The 19,799-nt window shown below is 41.8% G+C and overlaps 1 protein-coding gene across 1 annotated transcript in view; it reads right to left on the bottom strand.

Annotated features, from left to right (window-relative positions):
• Positions 1–4,070: 4,070 nt before the first annotated feature.
• LOC117473386 (proteasome activator complex subunit 4B-like) overlaps positions 4,071–19,799 on the bottom strand; it is a 33,062-nt gene continuing 17,333 nt past the window's right edge. Inside the window, exons 20-47 of the mRNA XM_034118958.1 lie at positions 19,518–19,675; positions 19,244–19,339; positions 19,099–19,154; positions 18,915–18,971; positions 18,757–18,812; positions 18,559–18,657; positions 18,412–18,474; positions 18,180–18,275; positions 17,884–18,015; positions 17,596–17,805; positions 16,823–16,959; positions 16,664–16,717; positions 16,281–16,410; positions 15,523–15,604; positions 15,003–15,156; positions 14,504–14,570; positions 14,289–14,414; positions 13,865–14,017; positions 13,648–13,752; positions 12,685–12,776; positions 12,207–12,338; positions 11,836–12,038; positions 10,627–10,712; positions 10,326–10,454; positions 7,612–7,767; positions 6,551–6,684; positions 6,034–6,172; positions 4,071–4,444 (exon numbers count right to left, since the gene is read on the bottom strand). Coding sequence (XP_033974849.1) covers positions 4,310–4,444; positions 6,034–6,172; positions 6,551–6,684; positions 7,612–7,767; positions 10,326–10,454; positions 10,627–10,712; positions 11,836–12,038; positions 12,207–12,338; positions 12,685–12,776; positions 13,648–13,752; positions 13,865–14,017; positions 14,289–14,414; positions 14,504–14,570; positions 15,003–15,156; positions 15,523–15,604; positions 16,281–16,410; positions 16,664–16,717; positions 16,823–16,959; positions 17,596–17,805; positions 17,884–18,015; positions 18,180–18,275; positions 18,412–18,474; positions 18,559–18,657; positions 18,757–18,812; positions 18,915–18,971; positions 19,099–19,154; positions 19,244–19,339; positions 19,518–19,675 — 3,237 coding nt within the window. The 3' untranslated portion in view covers positions 4,071–4,309. The remainder of the gene's footprint in view (positions 4,445–6,033; positions 6,173–6,550; positions 6,685–7,611; positions 7,768–10,325; positions 10,455–10,626; positions 10,713–11,835; positions 12,039–12,206; positions 12,339–12,684; positions 12,777–13,647; positions 13,753–13,864; positions 14,018–14,288; positions 14,415–14,503; positions 14,571–15,002; positions 15,157–15,522; positions 15,605–16,280; positions 16,411–16,663; positions 16,718–16,822; positions 16,960–17,595; positions 17,806–17,883; positions 18,016–18,179; positions 18,276–18,411; positions 18,475–18,558; positions 18,658–18,756; positions 18,813–18,914; positions 18,972–19,098; positions 19,155–19,243; positions 19,340–19,517; positions 19,676–19,799) is intronic.

Below are 19,799 nucleotides of genomic sequence, written 5' to 3'. Positions count from 1 at the left end.
TTTTTATGCATGTAAACGGTGTGCAGAGTCAAAACCCTCAAAGTACACCCTGTAGCGAGTAAAACTCTAACACAGAAAATACCTCCCCAAAACGCCTCGTTGGAGATACGTCACTGCCCATTTGAGTCTTCCATTTAGTTCCGGGTACCGCCTGATGTCATGCGGTACCCGGAACGAAATGGACCAATCCCGAAGAGCTATGGCCACACCAGCAGCGGCGTGTTCCTCCTCCAGAGGTTCGAAGAACCGGCATTTCACAGACGAAAGCTTCCAAAACATTGCCCAGTTTGAGGCCGGATATGCACAGCTTGTTTGGACCGTTTGGAGCAGGGGAAGATCTGGGTATACAACCTGTAAGTTTGCATTGTTATTTGTGTATTTATCAAACAAGACTGTTTAAATGTGTAAACTGTGTTGGACTGCTAAGCCATTGACACAGTGCTAACTGTGCTAACTAAGTTGCTAGAGTTTCCATATATGAACTCTAATATCAGCAGATGGCCTTGCATACATGTATCTCATAGCAGGAGAATGTCTGCATTCACACACACGGAATACTCATACAGTATACTGTACTGTGATTTACCGTACATTGTGACCGTACATATACTGCATGTAGCTAACGAGGCTAGCTGTATGCTAGCGCAAAACAATGTATTCATGCAAGTTACATTGTATGGTAGCAGAATACCCGTATACGATTGCAATTATAAACACGTTATTGCTAGCCTAATATGAACCACTAGCTTTTGTTCATAGTAGTTTTATTACACTGCATTATAGTTGCCTTTCCTCCAAGCTAACGTTCATATCGTGTTAGCTACCAAGGTAAACAAAGCTAGGTTAGCATATTAGCAGGCAAGCTGTTCATTACACAACTACTACTAACGAATCTAAAACAACTAAGTTTCTCTAATATTTTGTGATTTGCATTTGATTTCGTCCAGCCAGATCCTGGCGGACAATCCATGACGTGCTAAAAGGCACTTCTACTACTACTGAGGCGTCGTGCTAAAAGGCACCGCACCGACTGTGCGCAGGCAAGATGCAAGGAGGAGGAATGGATGATATACCGTGTATATATGTATATTTATGTTCATTTTGTACATTTCTAAAAATAAAGTTTAATGGAAATACTTAGTAGGCCTATCCTTTCTTCCCTGAATTCATATATAGCAAACCATGATTTGATTTCTCATCAAACAGTAGTAGTTTATAACGGGTAAAAATAACTTACTCTTTGTTATGAGCGGCTCGTAGGCCACAAAGACAAGGAGACATACACGAGTTTACAAAACCACGGCACATTTATTGTGGTAAATGGAGAGATAGGTGGTTGAGAGGATCGCAGAGTTAGTCTTCCTGCAGCCGCTTTGGAGAGAGACTGGGGCCGTAGTGTCCGGAGGTGTCCGTGATCGTGCTGATTAGCCTCTTCAGCTCCACCCCATCGTAAGACAAAGGCCCTGGGGCCGTCACACTCTTCTATAACAACAGTTAAAAATATATATGTATATAAAATATACGGCTGTGCCGACGCCATGATAAGACTGATGTTACGCTGAGAGCAGCCGGGAAAAGCACTGTTAGACATGGGCGCAGCCTCTCTGGTGGTTGACTAATAAGAACGAGTGGCCGAGCTGACCAATCGGAGCACACTAGGCTCACAGGGAGGGGGGGGCAAGAGCTCCAACGAGTCGTTTAGTGGAGAAAGTGAATACTGCTGAATACACATGCTTGACAGAGATGCTGTATGCGAAACCAATGTGAGTTTGGAAAATTGCACAGTATAAATCTATTTTAGTATACCTCAACAATGTAATTATGATCAGTGGAAATGGCCATGACATGGGCCCTTTAAAAATTTTTATTCTGATTCTGATCAATTAATGTACATCATTGTGTACGCGCGTCTTGTGTCTGACGCATTGTGAGAATGAACGTGCATATATATTTACTTGTGTGTGCGAGCGTGACACGCATTGCAGACCGCAAGTTAACCGCAAGTTTACCTTGACTTTCTAATGCTTCTAATGCCTTTTTTGCCGAGGTTCAAGGTATTGGCTACAGACAAACAGTGCCATTTCTCCCACTAGTTCAAGCCACCATACTGTATGTATGTATTGAATGTGTGTGTGTATACAGGGGCGCCGTTTGCCGACAGGCAAGGCAGGCAAGTGCTTGGACCAGAAGCGGGCCCCCAAAGAAGGTAGATTAAAGGGGACCTATCATGCAAAATGCACTTTTGTACGTCTTGTATACATGAATATGTGTCCCCGGTGTTCCAGGGAACTCACCAAGTGTCAGAAAACACAACCCTCTCTATTTTCCTCCATACCCAAATCTCTAAAAAAGGGGCTGCAACGGATCTGATCAAAACTGATCCAGATTTGAACACTGTCCTGACGTCAGGACGGTGGCGCTACGGCTATTGGGCCAACTCCACCAATCAGGAGGAGACAACCACGGCATTGCCGTTCGAAAGCGCTGGAGACGCTGTAGTTACAATGTACAAAATAATCTAAATAAATCAAAACCTTCGAATGAGAAGCTGTGTCCAAACTGTTGACTGGTACGGTATGTGTGTGTGTGTGTGTGTGTGTGTGTGTGTGTGTGTGTGTTGTAAATTCCTGCTTTTTTTACTTATTGCACCATAATTCTTTCTCAATGTTCTTCCACAGAACTGATAAAAACACTCACACCCATACACATGAATTCAGTATCATTTTCCGTGGAATATGCCTCCTCCCATGTACGATTGCACAATGACCCTTAGCATCTCTGTTGACCTGAGGTCAGTACAACAGACTTCATCACACCAGTTGACTTCTTACTGCCTATCATTCACTGTCAGCAGACACACGAAAGTGTTCAATAAGGTCTTATTTTCTTGCTGTAATATCTTTTTTGTATTTCACAAACATTGTAATCAATAATTTTCAGAACTCTGTGCAGTATACATTTTTATTTGAATTTGTTTTAGATGTCATTGTTGTTTTCAAAATGTAACTCCTGATGGTTGAATTTGTCAGGATTATAATCTAGCTCAGCTGAAAAGTCAGATTGAGATTCAGTTAACTACAATTGTGATTACTCATGATGTGTCTTTCTTTAATGCAGGAACCCACAATGAGCACCTACATCTCAGAGCTTCAAGTGTCCGTGAATGCAGCTGAGGAGGACGACCTTGATAAAAGACGCTTCAGCAAGATCGATGTCAATCTGAACAAAGAAACAGGAGGAAAGGCCGTATATCTTTGGTACAAACATGGATCAGAGGCGATCACCAAGGTTCAAATATGCCTTATATAGGTATGGTCCTACAATATATTATTCAAATATAGCATGATAGGTCCACTTTAAGAAGGTCCACAGCAACGACAACATGAAATACCCTTTAATTTACTGCAACGACATGTCGGGAAACCCCCTCATGCATAGAGCGCCGTAAGAAACTGCTTCTTAATTTCAGTTTCGTTTCTCCGCTCCGGGGGGTGGGGGGGTACTTTACTGGCATTGATCCGGACCAGTGACCTTGTATAAAGTTCACAAGTGGACCTTTAATAAAAAAGTTTGAGTGCCCCTGCTGTATATGGTACATTTTCCTGATCTCTCTTGGTGATATAAGATCCATGTTTTTGTGCAGTTGGAATGATCATACTACTTTAATCACACAGTGTACAGCCACATAAGCACACATTGTTTCCTCCAGATTGTGCTGAACAGCCATGGTGTTTCTCATTCTGCCAGCACAAGTCTCAGCACAGTGAACATATCAAAGTCAAGTCAACAGCACTGCATCAGAAAAAGTCAACATGCAGAATCAAAACGATGACAGCTCTATCTGTGATCATGTCTCTCTTTAACACAGCAGCATCTGCACAACAAGCATCCGTGCAGGGAGAGACATCTCATCTGTGTTTGATCTCTGTCTCTGTACAGAGCTATCTGCTGTGGACATGCATGTCATATCAATGTGCGCCGACAAGCTGCTGGTATTTCACATGATCAATCAACCCTGGAGAACACAGCATTCCACGCTCAATCTTCTTTAAAATAAAAAACATCTCTCGTTACAAATGATGCGGTGACTTTATTCACAGGAAACAACAGGACATTCTCAATGTTGAGCTATTGTATAATACAACACATACCAAGGCCAACTTTGGCATGTGAGATTCCAGAGACAGGGCCCTCAGCCACTGCTACAACATCTGACGTCATTTGAACAGGCTGCACAGAGGAACCCAACACTACATCAGCTGTAGTTATTCTTCTGCTGGGTCAGTGTGTGGAGGATCTGAGGGGGCAGTCAGGCGTAGTAACAGGGCGACACCAGCAGGTCTGTGAGCACCAGCAGCTGGTCGTCAGTGAAGCACTGCCGGTGCTCCTGCCAGTTATCGTGGTGAGTACGCCTGAACTCCGACAAGGTCTTCTTCACCGTCATCTTAGAACAACAAACACCATCATCATACTGACACCATGGGAACACTTCAACTGTTGTGGAGGAATGACATGTCTATCTTTGCCCATCTCACACACTGTATAGGCTTACAAGACACCTCAAATCGATATACCTTGCTACATTTCAGAGGGAAATATTGCACTTTTTACTTACTGGCTTTATTTGATAACTGAAGATAAAACAGTAATTGAGATCCACTTAACATTCATTACAACTATGTTGCATTGCTATTGGTTAAAAGTAACATCTGTTTGTCTATGTTACGTCATACATACACTTTGAGTGATTAAGAAATTGTTAATAAAAGACAGCTGGATTTGCGAGATGTAACATATCATTTAGGGCCAAACTTTTGTTTAGAGACAAATATATATCATACAATACAAATATAAACAGGATTTTAGACAATAAATGTTCTATTCATTTCTATCCAAGACTTACAATGAAGGATTTTAACATCAAAACACAAATTATTTTTAAACATTCACAGCATATCTGCTTCCTCAAAGATTAAGTAGGGAATCCAATTGAGAACTATAATATTCCATCACTGGAGTGGCAGCTTTATAGCGGTTGTTACGAAATTAGGACATTTCAATGGAACTAATTACATTGTCTTTATTGCATTAAACTCCTGCAATAAAGAGGATTGTAATAGTTCTTAATTTGTTGCTTTATTAGTTATTCAAAGGCCAAGAAGTTAAGAGCTTAAAGCCACTATCAGTGTTTACACAAGAGCTACCTTCATGTTTAACAGAAGAACGAGGCATAAGAACAAGTAGGACTTGCAAAGTAAATAGTTCCTGTTCTGACTTGTAGAAAAATGGCACAGGGTCAAATGTAGTGTCGAAGCTAACAGCAGCTGACAATGTTTCTAGCATTTGTTTGCATTGATAAAAAACTAATGAGAAATTATAATGTATTGATGTTAAATTGCCACATATATCCATTTCAAATCCACCACAAAGAAATGATTTAAAGGGAAACAAGTTTGGAGTGAAAAGTTAGCGTGGTTCAACGAGGACACGAACAGAAAAGTGAGAAGCTCATTCTCATACTCATGACTTAAATATCAACTACATTTATTTTACATCATGGCCTTCAAACAAAATGATTAGAATAGATTTTAAGAAAGGAAGTGCCTGTGGCCTGACAAACTCAAACAGATTTTGAGAATAGTGTCTGCCTGAAGAAACCAAGATATTATATCATTAATATTCAGCAGAAAATCAACGGCTACCATTTTATTACAGAAGTTTTAAAGCTTCTGAAAAGAATAGTTGTGCAAAACATTCCTCTGCTGGCAAATATATTCTTTAACTGTATTCAATTTTATTTCTTCTCTCATTTCTTTCACTTTGGAACAGGAGAAGCAGTAAATTATCACCACTACTGTAATGTTTTATTCAAACTCTGCACTACAGATTACATTGTACGTCTTCTTCATGCCTGGAGTAAGACCAAAGACACAATTTTCTCCTCAATTGGACAATGAAATTGTATTCTTTCAGCTCACACTGTGTTGAGCTAGATGTTTGTATGTGAGGGTGTGTGTGTGTGTGTGTGTTTACATCTATAGGCTGTTGGTCGTTGAGGTGGTCGCTCAGATCCATGAGTATCTGAGGCATCCAGTCTGGGACGTCGTAGGGGCTCGACAGGATGCAAGCACTGAGGCCAAGCACTCCAGCATGGCGCCGCACTAAATCTGTGAACACACACACACACACACACACACACACACACACACACACACACACACACACACACACACACACACACACACACACACACACACACACACACACACACACACACACACACACACACACACACACACACACGGACTTAAAACACACTTTACAATTTCAAAGAAGTTCACAATTCCCCTTGGATAAGAAAGGGTAATAGTGCAAGTATTACTGTGATTGCCTCATTGTGTGTGTGTGTGTGTGTGTGTGTGTGTGTGTGTGTGTGTGTGTGTGTGTGTGTGTGTGTGTGTGTGTGTGTGTGTGTGTGTGTGTGTGTGTGTGTGTGTGTGTGTGTGTGTGTGTGTGTGTGTGTGTGTGTGTGTGTGTTGTGTACCCTGCGGAGGCCAGCTCCCCCCTGGCCCTGGGGAGGCGAGTCTGACTCAGCGTCTGGAGCTCTGTCTGCAGACTGGAGTCCAGGGGGAAGAACTGGCACTGCAGTAAACCACTGAGGGTGGTGCCTGCCATGTCCCTCACCTACAGGGAGAAGGAGGGGGGAGGGAGAGCAATGAGAGAGGAAGAAAGAAAAAATAGACCTGTGAAGATCAGAACCGACAAATAAAGGAAGCGGAGGAAACCACGAGGCAGTTACAGGGCGAGAGACGCATAAACAATTTATTAAAAGAGGTGAGTGCAAGGAGATCGGGTAAGGCGAGATACACGGGACAAAGATGAGCAGAGGAGGGGGAGAAAAGGGAGGAGGCGGAGGTAAAATTCACTTGCAGAACATCGCTGCATTCCTGCATCACTTTGCATAAATTATGAATAGGCAAATGAGTGACGGTTGCTGTATTAAAATAGACAATGACACAAAGACAAAACATTCACCAGCTATACACTAACACAGTTTACAAAATACTGTGAGATACGCAACTGCTTTTCGAAAAATAGACAACCCGGATAAAGCTTAGTGTTTATTGATTATTACCTGTTCATCCTGATCAATAGAAAAGGGTCCAGTTTGGACATTGTACAAAAGATAACTTTTCTCAATATAACATTAGATATATTCTGTAGTTGATTTTTTTGCATTTTTGAAATAGACATGAGTCTGTTGAGATTAAATGTCAAAGGTAATAGGATTTGCCGATATATATTTTGGGGGATAAGATTCATATTATTTATGGATTATTTATAGCCACAAAGGAGTTTAAAGACGGCCATTGTGCTTTATCAACACCCAAAAAGAGAGGCACCAACACAGGAAAACAAATTAAGGGCTGAGCAGAGATGTAGAGGGTTATTTTTAAGCAATAACAGTGAATAGAGAAGATGGATTAAGATTTACTGAGGAAAAACTAGGGGACAATAAGTGGTCATTTATTTTCCTCTGACATTTATACCTTGCAGAGGGGCAATGGCTTTACTAAACCTTACTTTGCTGCCTTTTTGCACATACATTACCTCAAGCTGTTCATCAAGTAGCAGCTGCATGACCAGCTTTTGGATGTGGAGCACCGCAGCAGGCACACTGAGCAGGGTAAACAAGTTGTAGAAAACCATGATCTGCAGGTAGGTCAGTACTGAGAAGCGTGCATGCCATGATCTGCTGACTGTCATCTAGAAAGAAGAGGGAGAAGTTTATTTGTTGTGTAGCCTAAAACTTTAAGTTCTAGGTTAGGCATACCAACGCTTATAATCTAGAGGCATGCTTGGGACTCTGTGAACCTGCACTTAGATGCTGCAGTGCTTTGAAATAACGGCTTACGTCAGATTGTGAAACATGCCAACAATGATTATGCTAACATGCTGGCATAAAGAGTGGAAAAAGCCTAAAGCAGGGAAACAGTTAACTAAGAGGCTACAGTCACGCTAGCAGCTCTGTGAGGTTTATGCACGTGCTAAATGCGGTACCACTTTACAATAAGACTACCCTTATAAAGGGTTTACGAATAGTTTGTAATTCATTTATTAATTAGGTTGTGAACACTTTATAAATCATTAATAAGCTTTTAGGACAGTAAACCAACAATATCCTTTAAAACTGGAGAGATTAAAAAATATCGATAAATAAATAAATGTTAACTGGTAAAATAAGATATAATTGAACCAGCAAAAATCTTGCCTAGGGCAGCAAATGGGTCAGAACCGGCCCTGGTGTCATCCCCACAGCACCCCCCATTTGAAACATGTTCCCACGGCTATCAACAACAATACGCCCAAGCTGGCCCTCCTTTAAAAAATAGACAGTGTAATAGACACTTTGGACATTTATTAATCCTAGTAGATTGTGAGTCATCACTAGGCAAGGCGAGGCAAGTTTATTTATATAGCACCTTTCAACACTAAGCAATTCAAAGTGCTGTACAAAAATATAAGACAATGAGATCTAACAACACTAACATGTGTAGTCAAATTTGTCTGAAAATGATTTAGAAATGTTGCTTCATTTGGATGGAAAATGTGCGAGGCGAAAATGTACCTCACTCTTAGTTTATGAAATCATCAACTCACTATAGAAAAAAAAGAAAATTGGCATCAACAGCACGAAAACAAAACCGGTTGCAACCATGTTGTCAAAGTAGCAGCAAAAAGAGCCAATGTGATGTACTGCCCGCTTGTTTGTTTGAGAGCTTGAACAACAACTGACAAGTGAAGAAATGCATGGATGAAATGTTGATGTGTGGTTCAGTTGCCTCTATATGCATTGAATACAAACTGATGATTATTTGCGATGCATTTATGTGAAGCAGTATTTTATTAGTGTTGCTGGTTAAGTATGATGTAACTATTTTATAGACTAATATATAGCTTTATCAATAATGCCGTGCCACATTTTATAAGCTATTTGTTTTGAATGTAAAGTAGTGAAGTGGGAGTTTAAACTAACAGAGATTTCATAAGTAGAGCAACTTCCTTATGCCCGGGCAGCAGAAAATATGTTTTGTGTGCACACTTTTGAGCCTTTGGGGACTCCGTAGAATCACGCAGACAATTACATTTCAGGAAGTTACTTTGAAACTTGCATGTAAAGTTTCACGCTATTTTTTGCTAAATGAAAGTTAAAAAGTTTCTCTCTCTCTCTCTCTCTCTCTCTCTCTCTCTCTCTCTCTCACACACTCTCTCACACACTCTCTCACACTCTCTCTCTCACACTCTCTCTCTCACACTCTCTCTCTCACACTCTCTCACACTCTCTCGCCCTGTAATGAGTTGATTCAACTTCTTAATGTCAGTCTAAATAATACAATTATGTTGGTGCATCATGGCATGTGGCTCATTAAAATGATTGATAAGAAAAGTCAATATTAATAAAAACTTTCGCGTGTGTGTTCAGGTGGACAGGTTATGGCAGCTTTTGTGCCCTTTGATCAGGACAGCATTAAACAACATCACTGTGGAAACCTACACAGACTGGGGCACCTGCATCGCTACTGCCTGTGTGAGTTGCTTACATGCATACAAATAGGACACATTCTTATCTTATTAAATTAGTGTTCACAACCTAATTAATAAATGAATTACAAACTATTCGTAAACCCTTTATAAGGGTAGTCTTATTGTAAAGTGGTACCCTAAATGCTAATGTCAGGATGCTAACATACTTATGTGGACATTGTTAACCCTGTGTTAACCCTGTATGTGTTCCTTATTAGCATGCTAACATTAGCTTATTATCACTTAACACAGTGGAATCCCACCTCAATGATAGCTTTTTGACTCTGCTTCCAGCTTTATGCTAAGCTAAGCTTACCATCTAGCTCTTTATTAAGCCTACAGATTTGAGAGTGGAATACATTGTCTTATCTTACTTGAGATGTGAAAATGTGAGAAGTCTATTACCCAGAATGTCCAACTATTTCTTTAAATAATTTGCCACCAGATAAACAATGTAGGTTTGGTTGTTGAGGTGAAACCAAAAAAAGTTGTTGTTTCTCATAGTGTGCTACACCATCGAATATTAAACTGCATACGAAGTGGTTACATATTCTGGCAGCATTTGACAAATGTATTCACATGGGTACCACATACAAAACCCACAGCACAAATACTGTAACTGCATACCAGCAAATTCAAGTAGCACAGGTTGTTTTTGGTCTAACAACACCTTGGTCAGCATTAGGCACTGAACACTGGCAGCAGGCAGGTGGGGCAGTGTCTGTGTTTGTGCATATTACCTCATCCAGCGCTGCCAGAACTAGAGGGATGTGCTCGGGATACAGCAGGCCCTGGGACATGAGAGAGAGACACGTGCGAGCATCCTGCTTCATCTCATCATAGCTCTCATCAATCTCCACCGGGGCAATCTGCAGGGAGAGAGGAACAGAGAGAGAGAGGTGGAGAGAGGTAGGAAGAACACGGAGCTACGCACCATTTTGAGTAAATGAAGAGAGAAATTGAGTTTAATAGGCAAGTAAGATTGAGTGGGTAATAATGCTGCGCTGGGACCTGTGTGAGTGTGAGTGTGTGTGTTCTTACCTTGAAGAGAAGAGGCAGGAGCTTAAGTTGCTGCTGAACAGGATTGGTAAAAGTGCGCCCTGCGCTTGCCATCAACCATTTCAGCACTGCAAATGGCAAACACACAGAGGAGGGGTGGGATGTGAGCCAAATAATAAAAACAACAGACTTGGCGCTGTGACCTTACTGCAGTGCTCTGGTAATAAAATACAATCTATCATGATTTAGTATCTAATGATTTGGATAATTTCATAACACGATATTGATCTGTATAATGGAGATTAGGGAAGTAACAGAAACTGAAAGAGCAACAATGCGATATGAGATCTTAATTCAGTCTTTGATAAACAGGAGCATCTGCTCAAAAACGTTATTCATTTTAAATATTTAGCTATTTTTGGAAAAACCCTTACTGCTTGCCCTCAAGTAGTAAATGAAAACTTTTGACACCATTTTCATATTTTACATTTTCAGCGAACTTATTTGATTCGTAACACTGCCAGGAGTAAACATCAGGTGGGAAATATTTATAATTAAAACCACAAAAATGTTTCCCTTAATTGTATCTGCAGCCTTGCTTACAGTACCTCTAGTGGAATACTACTTTGCAGATCATTTTAATTGTATGTGCCTGTGTTTTAAAATAGATTTAGGTTGATACCTCATTTTGGGAAAATATGTTTTTATTGAATTATGTAAATATGATATTTCAATGCTGTAAGCCACAAAAAAAAACCTCAATACTATTTGGGTAGATGCAGAAATCTCAGAGGCAAATAAAAACCATGTCTGCATTCCTAAATACGACTAAAACATGAATTCTTCCCTAATAACTGCAATAAAGATTGCTTTAAATAAAAGTGGACTTCATTTATCTAACTGCTATTCGAGAATGTAACTCAGAGGAAAACAAAATCCATAATAAAATCTAGTACAAATTACTGAACTATGCACTCTCTATATTTTAGAGAAACCATCCCAAATATTGATTTGGAAACCTTTTTGAAAGGCTGGAACTGACCCTGGAAACCCTCTTTAACTACACGTCACTAGCTTTTAAAGTGGATTGAAATCTTTCAGTGGTCAAGGCTTTTTTTATCTAGCTTCCGTCTATTTCATCATGATAACAAGCTGTCCTTGTGTATATATTATACATATTTCCCCCCACAGTCACTGTCTACACCATGTCCATCCACCACACAGTTTACATGCTTGCATCCACATTCTGACCCGTCTTGAGCAGTTTGACAGCTTGGGTGCGCTCGTCTGTCTCCTGGGTGTTCTCCTCGAGGACGTGGTTGTGGATTTCGGGCTCCGACATGAGGGGCTTGAGCCGCTCTAGGACCCGAGTGAGGAACTCTGCCACGTGGGGGGAGTAGGTGATGTGTGTGTGGGGCAGGGCCACGTCGATCATGAAGATATAGGTCAGCACACTGGAGAGAGAGGGTAAGGGATGAGAGGTTACAAAGGGATACAGAGAGGGAGGCAAATAAAGAGGCTTAGAACTGAAGAGTAGAAACATTGCGCACAATCTAATTAGATGAACCCATTTAACCACGATTATGTAACACAGAGGAGATAACGCCATGGTGAGTTCGTACCTCCCAATGCGCTCCCTGACATTCTTATACACCTGGGTGAGTTTGGGCTCCAGGTAAGTCAACAGCCTGTGCAGCAGTTCAGAAACTCTCCACTGCTGCTGGGCCAGACCTCCCTGAAGCACATACAGCAAACTGACAGAGACAAAGAGAGAGGGGGGTGGAGGGGAAGGGGTTTGTTGTGTTATTGCGGCACGTCAGCTCAGCGTACGTCAGCTCAGGTTACTACTGCAGCCTGAAATCAGACACCTCAGAAATACTGTAGATGACATAAACACATACTTTGCGCGTACAGTTATTCATGCACTTGGGCACACACACACACACACACACACACACACACACACACACACACACACACACACACACACACACACACACACACACACACACACACACACACACACACACACACACACACACACACACACACACACACACACACACACACACACACACACACACACACACACACACACACCTTGCATCCCGGAATGAGCCCCCCTCTCCGCTCAGCGGGCTCTCCATCAGCATCTCAAACAGCCAGTGGAGTTTCCTGGGGTCGCGGCCCTCCTGCAGCCAATACAAAATAGATTTCACTTTGGAACTATTATTTAAAGCTGGCAACACATCCACTGAGGAACTGCATGCAGATATTCCCATATTATCTCAGACAGAAACAATCTATCTCTCTATCCATCAAGTCATCCCAATTTATTTTTGGTGGGAACCCAAATGTCACCCTCATAGTGACACTAGAGGGAAAGTCAGGGGATTACCAAAGTCATTAGGATTCATTGTCTGGTAGAGACAGCAACTTGCATTCATTCGGATACTCAGCTTTGGTAGCACAAAGAAGTCTGATTGTATAAGTACCATTATATAAGAAAATGTGCCTACTTCTTACTTGATTTATTTCATCAGTCAACAATCTAACTCTCCTGAGTTTAAGGTCTTAATAGCTACTCCAAGTCATCTTCAATACAGCATGAGGCTCATTTAGTAAAACATGGTCCTATTTAGAGGTAAATAGACAGCGCAAGTTAAGGGCAAGTTCCAAAAATCTAGGGTGGCTTCAGCCAAAAACGAAGATTGCCAAGGCAAAATGCCAAACTTCAAAACTTTATTCTGCAAATTAAAGGGTGATTACGTTCAGTTCTTATTCACAGTCCAAAACCATTTATATTTCATGGCAATTGATTCAGTAGTTGTTGACAGATACTGCCTTCCATAGAGCCTTGCTAGCGACATCAAGGTAAAGCAAAGAGCGTTTTTGCAGAAAATTGAGTTCAATTCTAAATCCATTTTTCACCTGAATGTTAGTTTTATTGATTTAGAAAAAATGTGATGTTCCATATTTTTTTTATTGGAAAATGCTAACGATCTATTCTCAGTGTTAAGCTGTGCTGCATGTGTCCTATTTGTATGCATGTAAGCAACTCACACAGGCAGTAGCGATGCAGGTGCCCCAGTCTGTGTAGGTTTCCACAGTGATGTTGTTTAATGCTGTCCTGATCAAAGGGCACAAAAGCTGCCATAACCTGTCCACCTGAACACACACGCGCACACACACAATAATGAAAGTTTTTATTAATATTGACTTTTCTTATCAAACTGTAGTGCAGTGTGTGTATTTGTAGCTGTGTGTGTGTCTCCAGTACCTTGCTGAAACTCCAGAGTTTGCTGCCTCTGATTAGTCCTGCAGTAATCTCACACACACAGCGCTGGGAGCTCTCATGGGGGTTGCTGGCAAGCTGCTCGAGGTGAGGCCATAGTAACGGCAGGAACACGTCTCCATAGTTACAAAACAGCCCCTGTCAATCAAACGTGAGCATAAAAGGTTTGTTTTATGTGGAAGAACAAAGAGCAACAGTATTTTTTCGCATCAAAGAAAGACAGATTACAGTCATCCGTTTGACGCAAGTAAACTGTCGATGTGTGATGGGGAACAAAGGACGGCAGCTGTTGATGACAGAAATTCCTGCTCTGCTGAGTTGAAATTAGCCTTGGCTAGCGGTGGTATGCTGTGTCACTTCTTTGTAAGAGGCAGGCCAGATCGATTGAGGCTGAGAGTTTAAATGGCACCTTGAAGAGACAGAAGCGTCGGGGATTGAAGCTGTCGTTTCCTTTCCGATCCTCCAGGGAGAGAAACCCTATAAGCTGGTCAATAAACTCTGGGTCCGAGAAATATTCAAAGATGATCTTCTCACCCTGGGTGACACACAAACAAACACCAAATGTAATAATGATAGTAATACTGAGGTAAAGGCAGAGGATTGTGTGCGGTACGTTATGAGCACCTCGCTCATCTCTTCATAGGGCAGGTCGTGTTTTCGCTTTTCAGAAGCTGCATGGATCATCATTTCCCTGGAAGGAGCGGGAGATAAAGAAGAGGCTGCTGTGATTTATAGATAACAACAAACTGGCAAAAATATGGATAGACACACGGTGTCTTCAAATAAGCAGCAAGGATAAATGAATGATTACAAAGTCAGTTAGTCAGCAAGGCAGCATGCCCTCTATCTATACATCAATTATTCTATCTAGGCCAGGCAGTAAGTCGTTCAGTGAGCTTTATCTAGGCCAGGCTGTGACAGGAAGTCACTTCAACACCCTGCTAGTTATCCATTCACCCAGATCAGTCATCAAGTAGTTAGGCCGACATAAAGTTAGACACAAAGACAAGCATCAAATCAACCAGGCAGTTAAGTCAATCAGCTATTTAGCTCCATCCAGCCAAGCACTTAATCAGCCTTCCAGTTTCTAAATCCACCTCCCTCACACAATCATTCTCATTACCTCGGCCACGAGTAGTAGCCCCAGTGTGTTTTCTCCACATACTGCTGAGAATCCCACTGTTCCTCACTCAAAGGCAGGTTTTTGCTGTCGTATTGCAGCCAGCGATTTGCCTCCCGATCCCCCACACACACACCCTCTGGATCCTCATTACCACCTAAATATATATACAAGAAAAGTCATAAACACATTTACAAGCATGTTGTGTGTGTGTGTGTGTGTGTGTGTGTGTGTGTGTGTGTGTGTGTGTGTGTGTGTGTGTGTGTGTGTGTGTGTGTGTGGTGTGTGTGTGTGTGTGTGTGTGTGTGGGGGGGGGGGGGGGTTAGGGTTAGGGTTAGGGTTCCTAATAAGTAGGAAAGATTTTTAATCTCAAACCATTTATGAGTTAAAGAGCAAATGGAGATTTATCTTCAGGTATTATTGCTCAATGGGAAATGACTTAGAATGCTAATGCTGACATTGTTGGATTGAGAGAAGGTGTGTAATTGTAGAGTTTGGGTGATATTTGTGTGCTTCTACTCACTGATATCTGATGGCTTTAAAGCCACTTTTATTCTTGGTCGTTTTAGCTGTTTCAGGATGCCGGCCAGTGCTGCGACTGCCATCTGAGAGAGAGAAATATTGGAGTTATTAAGTTGAGCTACGCGTCAGCAGAGCAGGTCCTGGTACTAAAAGTGTTGTCTGTACGGATATTTGTCCCAGTAGTAAAAGTGATCTGGGATCTGCTCTGGTCAGTCTCAGTTTTACAATATTCTATCACACTGATGCTTGTTTTTTATATATTGCTGCTACTTTTAATTCTAGTCGTTGGGTTTTGAGCTATTCGCATTTTTCTACACAGGCCTCTTTGGGACTTGCTTATTTGTAAGTGTATACTAAACAAATAAAACTCCAGCTGTGTCCCAAATCAATACAACACGGAAGTCCTAAGTGTGTTTTCAGAACGTAGATACCCAATAGCCAGTGTGCAAAATTAAAAAAAGCATCCTGCTGATGGACACTTTTGTCCCAGCAAATAGAGGCTCTACTCACAGCTGGAAAGAAATTATAATAAACTGCACACAGACAATGACAGCTCAAGAAAGATTATTGCAAATATAATTTTAAAAGTGTTAAATCTTTAGAAAGACACTTTTTCTTTTTTCCTCTTTGTGAAGTTAAATTGGAAGTGACAATGCAAAGTTTTCCAACATCAAAGTGTGCAACTATGATTTTGTTGATTTCGGGTGTGCAAACTGCAAGAGTATATTTTTTAGTCCGAAAAACCCACGCTATACACACCTTGCGTATGCTGATGGAGTCATGTGTGAGGCCCTGTGTGAAGTAGTGGACAGCGTCGGGGGGGAGTGGGTGATCTTCTCTCAGCTGGAGGGATAACAAGTCTGTGGCCATGTGCTCAAACTTCCAGGGCCTGAAACAAGCAAACACACATGCAAACAAGTCTCATTGATAATAATAATAAAGAAAAAGCCATTCTGAAATGTACAAGACTCCTGGGGTTGATTTCTTTACAAATACTGTATATGATAAGTACATATTCTGCCTCTGATTGTGGGTACTCAGAGTTCATTTAAATACAGAACATAGTGTATTCTGACCTTTTTATAAAACATGTTATAGAAAGCGGACAAATTAGATAGCACATAGGTTGAGAGAAAGCTTACAGGTTGCTGTCTTCAAGGCAGTCCAAAAGATCGTTGACCAGTTTCTCATATTTCCTGTATGTAAGAAAGATAATTGTATATCAGTCAAGCTTCTCCTGCCCCTACTAATGATAAAGGAAATGAATGGATGTCCTGTATAATACAAGTCCAGTTTCCTACCTTGCACCAACCACATTTCTGATCAGCTGACGTTGAAGACCCTCGTTCAGCTCCTCTAGGGACGGAGCCTCTAAACAAGACGTGGGATTTGCAGACTGTGCGATATGATTGGCTATCTCGACACATGCTTCAGACACCTAGAGGTGAAAGGGAAAGAGGGGCGAATAAATAGGAGATCAGATGAGGGGAGTGTATTGAGAATTAAAGGGTAACTAACTTCTGTATTTTTCAACCTTTTGTGTCTATCTGACAACACATTTAAATATTGACCCTATACTGTACAGTTTTTTCTTTACTTTTCCCCTCATCAGGTTTGTTTGTCATGGTGTCACAGTACTTGTTGCCAGAAGACAGAAATGTTAACGTGACTGAGAGTTAAAGAGAGGATTGCCTGTGATTCTTATCGTTATGGCCGAATATTTAGCTGATTTCAACAATGTGAATGTAAAGCAGGATCTCACAATGAAACCAGACCAGATCAATTGAAATGTAAAGAACAATTTTTTTTTTTTCATTGTAGGGTCTTATCAATAATTTTGTAAAAACATATAATAATAATCTGAGCCTGTCAGTGCCAAAAACAATCACTTTTAGAGGACATTCATTGATGGGGCGCTATTGCTTTGAGCGATAATTTCTTATTGCGACCGCCATCTGCACACTGTCCTCGCTCAATACTAGACCCATTCTTGTCACTATTGGTCAGTTAGACACAAAATATGAGATAATATGTGCCCATTTGAAAGATACAATTTAATACACATGTTGCTCACAGTATAATAGATCCCTATGGTGTCGTGCTGGCGATGGATGCGGTCAATAATCTCGTCGAGCAGTCCACCGATGGAGGACTTCCCCAGGGTCATAGAGGGCCATAGGCCACAGCGGACGAGGGCGGGCCACACCTCCCCGACACAGTCCCAGTCCCTCGCACTGGCCGGACAATTACCACTCTGCATACCCAGCATACAGTACAGAGCCCCCTGAAACACACACAGGGTTAGGGTAAGGTTTAGACACAGGCCAGACACTAGTTTGTTTTGTGTGTGTGTTTGTTGTACCTTAAACTGCTGTTGTGTGCCAGTGGTGTGTTGTGGTGAGAGCAGTTGTAGTATTCGGGGAATCAGGTCCCTGTATGCGAAGCTAAATGTTCCCACAGCGGAAATCAGCACGTGCTGGGCCCTGCTACGTACCTGCAAGGACACACACACACAACACACACACACAGATGCAAGCGCAAACATCCTTAATTTACTACTTTCTCCAAGATATTTATGTTCATACTGTACCATCAGGAAATGAGAACCAGTGGATGTTGTGGTTTAATTTTTCGCTTAACTTCTTGGTGTCAGTTTACCTGGCTGTAGGTGCTGGTAGAAAGCAGCAGCAGGTCACATAGTAGCTCCTGATGAACCACTTTATATACACTGCCCTCAACCACCAGCTTCCTCATCTATTGGCACAGAAATACAGTGTTCCAATATGATTATATTTCAACACCAACTTCTGACTGAGAAAAGCATTTGAATTGATATGCACATGGTATACTAGTGACCCTGCACAAAGTGTGTGTGTGTTGTTAAAATCACCTCATGCTGGAGTAGCACCCGGTCAATGAGCAGAGCTCTAATGTTCTGCTTTTTCCCATGAAGCTGCAGAAGGAAAGGTGACATACTTAAAACCCTGTGCAAGAAACTCAGTGAAAGGAACAATCAGCAGCCTTGTTACAGACTCACCCTGTTTTCCATGGACTTCTTCACAAGAGTGAAGCTTTTCCAACGTGAGTCAAACTCCTTCTTGTGAGTGCCTTGGAAAAACATGAGGTCACTGATGATCTGAAGTCAGACAGACAGAAAAAGGCGGCTTTGAGATGTTTGTGGGCTAACAGCATGTCAAATAATAACATTTCTTACATGAATAATAGAAAAAGTCACCTTAATGATGACAAACAGTGACTTTGTGTCATCCTCAGTGTGCTCCAAGATGTGATCTAGATTAAAATGGATATTGATTAATTGTGCATCCCAATCACACTGCAAACAAGGTGAGCAGTTTAGAGCTGGAGTGTGGTTGTGTTAAAGCCCTCACTCACGTAGCAGCAGTCTCATGGTTTGGCAGATGGACTTTCTGTAGTTCTCCCGTGAATCATCTGGAGGGGAGGAGACACACAGGCATCCCGTACGGACACAGAATGCAGGATGAGCGGCCTTATCACCCACCGAAACAGCTCACAGAGCCATGTGTGTTGTATGGCTGCTTGCTTGTGTTTATCTTACCGTAGTTGATGCCTATGTGCAGCTTTATCTCCCCCAGATTGACCATGGAGGGCACGCTGAGGAGAAACAAAGTGTAAGGAGCCAATCGTGACAAGCCTGCAGGAAAATTCGTTTTTTTGTATCTGTGTGTAGCTGCAGAACTCACAGGTCAGATACGTGTTGTCCATCCAGAAGGGGCAGCATGCTTCCAGCTCCAAGAAGGCAGTGCTGCACGATAGCAAGACTCAGCAACAGCTCCTCCCTGCCAACCACAACACACTTTACAGACCCTCATAGTGTGTTTGTTGTGAATTCACTATATTGGTGCCTTTTTTTGATTTTTTCAATCGGATTTTTTATTAATGATGGGATACAGGTTTCTTTGGTTTGTGTGTGCGTGTACCTGATTACCTCGAAAAATAAGATAAGTGACAACGCACCTGCTCATTGGCTGCTCTCCAGACACGTGGGCCTCGATTCGCTGCAGCTCAGGGTGCAGGAGGCGGGACAGCAGCTGGAAAACAAAGTTCTCCTCCTCCTGATTGGGCACGTGCCAACACACACCCAAGTCTGCCACATCTCCAGCTTTGCCCCAGTCCTGGAGAGACAGAGAGAGAGACAGAGAGAGAGACAGAGAGGGTTTTCTCAGAATGTTTCAGAGGGAGAGTTTCCACTGGAACAACTGGCAAGCAAACCACCATAACCAGCCTGCCTCAAAACCA

Source organism: Trematomus bernacchii, unplaced genomic scaffold (assembly GCF_902827165.1).
Source record: "Trematomus bernacchii unplaced genomic scaffold, fTreBer1.1, whole genome shotgun sequence".
In the NCBI taxonomy this organism is placed as follows: domain Eukaryota; kingdom Metazoa; phylum Chordata; class Actinopteri; order Perciformes; family Nototheniidae; genus Trematomus; species Trematomus bernacchii.
This window is presented reverse-complemented; position numbering and strand designations above follow the sequence as displayed.